General features: G+C 37.9%; 1 protein-coding gene across 1 annotated transcript; it reads right to left on the bottom strand.

The window, feature by feature from the left end:
- Positions 1 to 6613: 6613 nt before the first annotated feature.
- LOC102872996 (60S ribosomal protein L32-like) lies at positions 6614 to 7021 on the bottom strand. The gene has a single exon (XM_006891454.1). The coding sequence runs from the start codon at positions 7019 to 7021 to the stop codon at positions 6614 to 6616; it is 408 nt and encodes a 135-aa protein (XP_006891516.1).
- Between the last annotated feature and the right edge of the window lie 2598 nt (positions 7022 to 9619).

The raw sequence follows: 9619 nt of genomic DNA, 5'->3' as shown, positions 1-9619 counted from the left end.
CAACTTACAGCCTTGGGAGCTCAATAAAGAATCAGCTGAGTCAGTTTCAACTGGATAGTAATTAAAAGAAGGAAGAGCATATTAATACCAATACTATCGTCACAATTCCTAGTATTCTCCAGCCAATTATTACAGTCCCTGTGTCAATCCATCTTGCTGAGGGCCTTCCTATCTTTCCAAGAATGGAGGCTTTTATCCAAGGATTGACTCTTTCTGACAAAACACATAAAATAAAGGAGACAAAGTGGGAACTTTTAGTGTCGTATCCATTTCCTGAAATATCTAAGTTGGTGTTCCATAAATTCTTAGAGACTTATTTCTCACCAATTCATTCAGTATAACTTGGCTGACTTCTTTCAATACCATTTGACATTGTTGTTGGTGTTATTATGAATCATTGAGTCAAGTACAACTCACAGTGAGCCTATCAACAGCCAGTCTGAACTTTGCCCTAGACTGTGCCATCCTCATAATTTCTGACACTCTAGCTCCCGTTACTGAAGTCACAGTATCATTCCATCTTAAGAGTCTTCCTTTCCTTTGCTGACCTTCCATCTTTCTAAGCATGATGTTTCTTTCTAAGTAATAGCTTTGCCTAACAATGATAATTGCCTTCATTCCAAATCCTCTTCTGAATCCAGCTTGAAATTCTAGCAGTTCCCTGTCAATGGAGTACTGCAACCATTTTTCAAGTCTCTCAGCAAACGTCACTAAAGTGTGATATTAATAATATTGTTTTATAATTTCCTCATTTTACTAGATCACATTTCTTCAAAATGCATAAAATATGGATCTCTTCCAGTTAATCATGTAGCTACCTGTCTTCTGAATTTCTTGGAGGTGAGTGAACACTTCCAGCATTGAATCCATGTCTTAAAATATCTCTATTCGAATCTCCAAGAACACCATAAATTCATGGAGACTTATTTTTCACCAATGCATTCAGTGTAATTTGAACTTCTCCCTTTTATATCACCAATTCTTGATATGATATCTTCTGGAATGATTGAACATCAATCTGTTTTCTTTGGTATAGAGATAGAATTGAGAATTTCTTTCATCTTCCTTTGACGTTTTCTCTCCATTTCACTATTGTAATTTGAACCTTGACTTCTTTTCCTTCAGTTCTCTAAGCTTGAGAAATACCAAACATATTCCTCCCTTTTTATTTTCTGACTCTGGATCCCTGTCTATTTCATTATAATACTTAGTCTTCTCCAGCCTCCCTTCAAAAATCTCCTATTTTTCTCCTTTTTCTTTGTTTTTATTATTAAGTACCATTGAATCACTTACAATTCACAGCAACTCTATGAACAATAGATTGAAACCTTGTCCTACCCTGCTCTATCCTCACAATTTCCACCATACCTGAGCCCATTTTTGCAGTCACTGTTTTGATCCACCTTATTGAGGGTCTTCCCTCTTTGTCTTACCTAGTTTTCCCAGCAGGTGACTTTTCCCATCCATGCTCAGAGTATGTGAGATGAACTAGCACTCTAGTTGCCTCTAAGGAGCACAAGGGGTGGACTTCCTCCAAGATAGATTTGGTTTTCCTTTCTGTGTTCCATGAGATATTCAATACTCTTCATCAACACCACAATTTAAAGGCATCTATTCTTCCTTGTTCTTCTTTATTCATTGTTCAACTTTCAGATGCAAAATAAACAATTAAAAATAGCATGGCTTCGCTTAGGTTTTCCTTGGTCCCTAAACTGGCATTCCTGATATCCAACACTTTTACAGAGTTCCTTGACAGCCAATTTGCCTAATTCAACACGTCTTTTGATTTCTTTATTGCTGTTTCTATGGCTGTTGACTGTGGAATCAAGTAAAATGAAATTGTTGACAACCTCAACTTTTTCTCCATCTGATGATGTTACCTACTGGTCCAGTGGTAAAGTCTTCTGTTTTCTTCAGGACTGCAGCACAGCTTCTTGCCACTAGGCCACCAGAGCTCTCTTGGTCTTCTGCTTTCTTTATGTTCAGATTTAATTCATCAGACGGCTGTATTCTTTGATATTCTTCAGGAGGGTAGGGTCATCTGCATAATACAGGTAATTGAATCTTCCTCTACTCCTGATCCCTTTGTATTAGCTTTTGTATATTCAATACCAAATTTCAGAGTCTCTTCTGAAATCCACCTTGGTCTTTTCTTTCTTTCCCATAATTTTTGTTATTTTGTGCTTTATTCATGTGTGATAGCCTTCATGTCATTTCATATTTCATCTTGTCTTTGGCCACTAGCGTTCAGTGTATAAAATCTATCCGTAAGATGGTTTCTAAATGCAGACAGGACATACTCAAGCTCAACCGTAGACTCTGGTGAACTTGCTTTCATTTTCTTCAGCTTCAATTTGAACTTGCATGTATTCAGTTAATGATCTTTTCTGCTGTTGACCTCTACCTTTGTCCTAAATGATCATCAAGTTTATCCCTTGTCTCTTTCCATAGATGTAGTGGATTTGATTCCTGTCAGGTCTATGTGTATACTTACTATATACGTTTTTAGGGGAGGGAAAAAAGTATTTAGTGAATATACCATTATTGTTGTTGTTGTCATCGTTGTTGTTGTTGTTGTTGTTAAGTGTCACCGAGAAAAGTATGACCCATAGCAACCCAATGAACAGCAGATCTGAACCCTGTCAAATCTCATGGCATTCTCACATTTCCTGACATTCTCGAGCCTATTGTGACAGTCACTATGCCAATCCACCTGATTGCAGGTCTTCCTCTCCTTCCTTTACTGACCTTCCACACTTCCAATCATGATGTGTCTCTCTCTATGGAAGAGCCTCTCCTAGAAACATGCCCAAAGTATGCGAGGTGAATTTTTATTATCTTTGTCACCAAGGAGCATTCTGACATGTCTCCAAGACAAGTCTGTTTATTCTTTAGGCAGTCTATGGGATTCAGTACTCTTCTACAACACTACAGCTCAAAGACATCAATTCTTCTGTTATCCTTGTTCACTGTCCAGTTCTCAGATGTACAGCAAGTGATTGGAAAGATCATGGCCTTCATCAGATGTACCTCACTCCGCAAACTGACATTACTGCTCCTCAATAATTTGAAAAGGTACCGACTAGAGATTTTCCCAGTGTAATATGTCTCCTGATATCCTCACTGCTGGTACCAGTGGTGTTGATTGTGGAGCCAAGTAAGATGAAGTCGTTGACAGTTTCAACCCTTTCCCCATCTATCACAATGTTACCTCTCAGTGCAGTGGTAAGAATTTTTGTTTTCTTGATGGTTAGATAAAATTTATAATGCAGGCTGCATTCTTTGATCTTCTGCACCAAAGTACTTCAAGTCCTCCTCACTTTCAGTAAGCAAGGTTGTGTCATCTGCACAATGCAAGTTATTGATCAGGCCTCTGCCAATCCTGATACTACATTCTTCTTCATACAATAAACCACTGGTCTTGCAAAATTCCATCGCATTATCACCACTGTCATTCCTATTACACCAAAGCCGTGTTTTCAACTACTAATATTTCTACACTGTCTCTAACTTTCCATTACAATGACCAGTATTATTAATGTACCTTGATTCCATATTTGATAAATTTCAGGATACAGAAGTTAGCAAAAACCTTAGTATTAACTAATCTTCGTTACAAGCATATGGATATATTCCCATAACTGACAGTGTTATATTTCAGGGTGAGTTAATAAATTACTTCAATTTGAGAAACCCATTTACTCCAAACTTGGGTTTAAAAAGATACAAAAACTAAAAATCAGGATTGAAAGGAAATATGTGAACAAAAGCTCTACTGCAGTTGACATAAACCACACCAGCATCATTTGATCACCATGCTGTCCTTGTATATAATTCATCTTGACTGAAAAGTAGTCAGATTTCTCCTTAGGAGTAAGGATGGGGACACTTCATATAAGGAAATTTGGTTATGTTTTTTAGAGGGACAAGTGCCTAAAGAAGGATATTATTCTTGGTAAAGTCAAGTCAAGGAAAGAAGAGAACAGCCTGCAATTAGATGGACTGACAGAGTATCTATAAAATGGCTCAAACACAGCAACAACCGAGAGTGTGCCGGATCAGACAGTGTTTTGTTCTGTTGTACATAGTGTCTCTATGAGTCAGAACAGAAGCAATAGCACCTAACAATGCATCTAACTGTGCTACAGCAGTTCAGCTCGTCTTAGTAGCACTCTAGCACCATTACCTCCAGGAATGGATTTAATGATGGGAATTATGTCCTTACAAAATTGCTGGAAGTGATTTAGGAACAAGTTGAACTTTCCAGGAATGACTCTCAGAACTCTACTGCAAAACTATTCCAGTGAATCTATCTGATTGGTAGAAGGTAACACATGAGACTCTCCAGCTGTAAAAAAGTCTGAGAAATTAAACACTTAGCCTTCCAGTCTCTGCAGCACAGGAAGGGAATCTAAAAAGCAACTGGAACAGACACCAAGAGAGTCAAAGTACCGTATCTGCCTCAAGTGAGCAGTTCTATCACTACGTCAAAGTCCATTAACATTTAATGATTTCTCTCCTCCAGTGTTGAACAAATTTGCAGGAAAACAAAGATATCAGAATACTTTTGAAAAAAAAAAAGTTGTTCTCAAATCTGTATAACTTATTTTTTAAATATATGTTTTTCAAAAAACCAGTGAATATCAAGTCAATACAGTGTTGATTTTTGTTTGTTTTTAAGTGTAAGGGTTCAAGCATGGACAACATAGTACTTACTCTGAGATTAAGGACAAAAGAATATAAACAAAATCCGTGTGATTACAATAATATTTGTACACTACATTAAGTAATAATAAAAGCACACTTAAAACAAGTGAACTTTTGAGCAGAAGACGGCTTCATTAGCTTGTAGCCAAGTGAACAGCATAGTAGATTCATGAAGAACTTGAGCATTAGACAAGACTGACTTATTTACCTAAATCTCTATCACGTTAACTCTATAGTTTTGAGAAAATAACATCACCTCTTTATGCCTTACTTACTAATATAATTTTCAAAAGGGAAAGAAAAGCAGTACTTTTGTGAGCTTGTCACTGTTGCTGTGTGTGCCATCAAGTCAGAATTCACTCTTAGCTGACCCTCCAGTGGGTTTTCAGAGGCAGTAAATCACACAGGAGATTGCCCATCCTCAAGCACAGAAACTAGTGGATCTGAACCGCATACCTTTGGGATTGTAGTGCAACTTCTTCCCATTAGAGCACCAGAGGTCCCTATGTGAGCGTATTGCTGTTTTTATGTGCTACAGAGTTGGAATGGACCCATAGCTGACCCTCCAGTGGCAATAAATTACATGGGATAAAACTGCTATTCTTTTTCTACAGAACAGCTGGTGGGTTAGAACTGAGAGCCTTTGAAATTGCAGCGCTGCTTCTTACCACTAGGTCACCAGAGTTTCCTATGTGAGCTTATTAGGACGTTTAAATATTTCATATAATAAACATATATTAAGGGGAGTTCTGTTGGCCTCGTGGCAAGAAGCTACGCTGCAATCCTGAAGGTATGTGCTTCGAGGCCACCGGCTCCTTTGCAGGAAAATGATTGGCAATCTCCTCTAGTTCGAGTAACTGTGTCTGAAAACCCACTGGAGGGTCAACTATGGGTCAGTTCCAACTAGATGGTATATAGGATATATTTCTTGTCACTTCTTCAATAACTCATTAGTTCTGAAATCTGAAATTCTTTCTTAAACTTAATTTTTTAAAATCTTGAATGTTTGTATGCCAAATATTGTCACTGTTACCTGTATTATCTGTTCATTCACTAATTACTTCCATTAACAATTTTTTGTTGATATTTTTGTCTGATTTAGGTTTAACATAGTATTGATTCTATTGTTACTATTTACAGTGCTTCTAGAAACATTACAGTAGAACAATGTTTTGGGAGGAAAAAAAGTCATTGTGTTAAAGTTATTTCAAAGCTAGCGTTTGTTGGTATGTCTATTTTATATGCAGTGAAAGCCTGTCACAAAACATTGAACATCTATTTAACAAAAGCTTCCAGCTGACTTTCAAGGGGCATTTAATACCCAGGAAGACACAGCCCTATTAAATGAAACCACAAGTTAACTAAACAGCAATTCCAAAAGGCCCAAGTAGTTTTGGCTCTGCCTTATTGTAGTTGTAGAGATACTTTTAAAAGGTCATAATCCCAAACACACAGATGTCAGAAAGTAATAGTTTACTAGAATGCCAAGAGTAATTGCAGCTGGCCAAAACTGAGTAATAACAACAAAAAAAATCTTCCAATTGTTGATTGCTTACATGATCTGTAGAGTAAAACCAACTGTTCTAGTTTTACTGTCTAACAAAATCTGTTTCTTCCTCTTTTTTTTCTACATAAGTGTTATAATGTGAGACGTAAGCAGTTGCTAATGATAAATCTATCTTCCCAAGTCTCTCCATTCTTTTCTCCACATTCAGTCAAGAGAACTCCCATCACCAACTTTATTCAGTGTAGAACATAGACTTCAATTAGCGAATCAGAAAACAGGCTAGACTACTCCCAGATGCTGAAAAGATTGCACGTAATTCACAGCAGTAAGATCAGCTTAATTTTTTTGTTGCAGTTTTTATGGTTTATTTAGCACAAATAAAATGTGCAAACAAGTTTTCTATTCATTTTCTTCGCTGCACAGTCTGGCATTGGGATTGGTGACTCTAATGGCCAGCCAGGCTGCTCTTTCCACAATGGCTTTGCAGTTCTTGGAGGAAACATTGTGCGCAATCTCAGCACAGTAAGATTTGTTGCACATCAGTAGCACCTCCAGCTCCTTGACATTGTGGACTAGGAATGTGCAGAAGCCACTGGGCAACATGTGCTTTGTCTTCTTGTTGCTCCCGTAACCAATGTTGGGCATCAAGATCTGGCCCTTAAATCTTCTCCGAACCCTGTTGTCCATGCCTCTGGGCTTGGGCCAATTACACTTAATTTTGACGTAACGGTCTGACTGTTGGCGGATGAATTTCTTGGTCCTCTTTTTGACGATCTTTGGCTTCACCAGGGGTCTGAGGGCAGCCATTATGCCAGTGGTAGATGATAGCCACCTCCGTAGAAAGCCCAGCTTAATTTAAATTGTATTGTTCTATCCCCCAAAGTCTGTAAATTACTAATCTATTGTCTATAAAGTTGTTATCAAGGTAAGAATTCAAAACTAAGATTCCAGGAAGACAATGTGACCAAGATCACACAGAGAGTTAATGGCAATCCAAGAAGAAAGGGTTGGTGCATAGGCCACTTCCATATCTTTGCTGTTGGAATAACCTATGATTTCTGTAAACTTTTATTAGTATTACAACCTAAAAAAGGAGAATGGATTTGTAAATTCAGATAGTAACATTCAAGCTAGTTAGTTGTGTGTCCCCCAGCTAACCCTACAGTAGACTGAGGTCTTATATCCTCTAATTTCCAAAGGAAGCATGTACCTCTTGTTCTTACTGCTAAATCTCTTCCCTTTTAACGCTATTCTCAGAATCAATTTGTCCGATGTAATGCAAATTATCTGTATCAAATATCTTGAGCAACCCTCACAGGTTAGAAATTGCTAGACATCAGTGAGACAAGAAAGCAAGATAGACAAGGCCCAATTCCATTACAGCATCACAGTATTTCTTACACTTAAAAATTCTCTAGGTTAATTTTTTATTTAATTAGCAGAAGAAAGAAAAATTATGATCCAAGTTGCAATACTGAAAGGATTCCATGGGCAAAATCCTGAATGATCCAAGCAGCATCAAAAGAAGATGGAAAGATTACACAGAGCAGAATTGGTTGACGTGGAACTATTATGGGAAATAGGATATAATCAGGAACCAATGTTGATGGAAGAAGTTCAAGCTGCAATAAAGATGTTGGGGATGGGGGATGGGAAGGATGTCTCCAGAAATTGATAGAATATCAATTGGTGTATTTCAACCTTTAATGTGCTTACCAGGTTATGCCAAGAAACTTGGAAGACAGCAACTTGATCTACAGACTGGAAGAAACCTGTATTAGTTTCCATTCTCAAAAAAGGTGACCCAACAGAATGTGGACATTATCAAACAATATCACTAATAGCACATGTAAGTAATCTTGATGAAAATTATTGAAAAATAACTAGAATGAAACATCAACAGAGAACTGCTAGAGATACAAGCTGGATTTAGAAGAGGTCATAGCACCAGGCATATTGCTGATGTCAGATGGATCTTGGCTAAAAGCAAGAAGTACCAGAAAGATACCTACTTGTGCTTTATTGAGTACATAAAGGAATTTGACTGTATGGATCATAACAAACTGTGAACAACGTTGAGAAGAATGGGAATCCCAGAACACTTAATTGTGCTCACAAGGAACCCATATCTAAAGTAGGATGCTGTTTTCCAAACAAAGCAAGGGAACACTGCATGGTCCAAAATCAAGAAAGATGTGTTTCAGGGTTGTGTTCTTTCTCCAACCTGTTTAAACTTTATGCCAAGCAAATAATTCTAGAAGCTAGACTTTTGAAGAAGAATGTGATATCAGGATCAGAGGAAGACCCATCAACAACTTGAATATAAAGATGACACAACCTGTGGTATGCAGATAATACAATTTGCTTCCTGAGAGTTAAGAGGACTTGAAATTATTGCTGAAAAAAGGTCAAGTACATCCTAACATCAAGATAACAAAAGGCTCACCACTGGGCCAAAAAGCAAGATCATGATAGGTGGAGAAATGCTAAAAACGGTCAGTGATTTCACCTAACTCAGATCCACTATCAACATCCAGGATATCAAGACATGATACATTGGAAAAGTCTACAGTTAAAGTCCATTCGAAAGTGCTGAAGAGCAAGGATGTCAGTTTAAAGACTAAGATGCACCTTTTCCAAGCCATGGTCTTTTCAATTACTTGCTATGCATCTGAGTGTTCTAAAGTGAATAAGGAAAATAGAAGAGGAATTGCTGCCTTTGAGTTGTGGTGCTGGAGAAGAGCATTCAATATCCCATGGGCAGTCTAAAAAACCAATATGTCTTGGGAGTGAATGCAGTCAGGATGCTCCTTAGAAAAAAGAATGGTGAAACTTCATTTCACATACTTTGAGCATGGTGTTAGAAGGGGTCAGTCCTTGGAGAAAGACATGCTCAGAAAAATGGAGAGTCAATAAAGGAGAGGACCCTTAACAAGAGGGATTGACACAGTGACTGTAACAATGGGCTCTAGTATGGAAGAGATTATGAGGAAGGTATAGAATAGGTCAGGTTTCAGATCATGTTTATAGTGTCACTGAGTAGTACTCAACTCGGCAGCACCTAACCTTGACCACAACATATATTTACTTAGGGAACTCTGGTTGCCTCATGAGTAATGAGTTGCTCTGTCAACTATAAAAGCAGGTGGTTCAAATCTATCAGTTACTCCACAAAGAAAGGCAGTGTCCTCCCTTGTGAGTTGTTGTTGTTGTATATGCCATCAAATAGGAACCGACTTATAGCTGACTCTCCAGCAGGTTTTCAAAAGCAGAAAATTACGCAAGACGAGATTGCTCATTTTTCTCCCATGGAGTAGCTGGTGGATTCAAACTGCATGCCTTTGCCTTGGAATAACAACTCCTTACCCCCAAGCCACCAGAGCTCCCTCCCTTGTTGTTTACAGA

The sequence above is a fragment of the Elephantulus edwardii genome, unplaced genomic scaffold (assembly GCF_000299155.1).
Source record: "Elephantulus edwardii isolate Elephantulus edwardi_28Jun2011 unplaced genomic scaffold, EleEdw1.0 scaffold00098, whole genome shotgun sequence".
NCBI lineage: Eukaryota > Metazoa > Chordata > Mammalia > Macroscelidea > Macroscelididae > Elephantulus > Elephantulus edwardii.
This window is presented reverse-complemented; position numbering and strand designations above follow the sequence as displayed.

Coding starts and splice junctions, on each gene's coding strand:
- LOC102872996 (XM_006891454.1), bottom strand. CDS start 7,021: ATGGCTGCCCTCAGACCCCTGGTGAAGCCAAAGATCGTCAAAAAGAGG.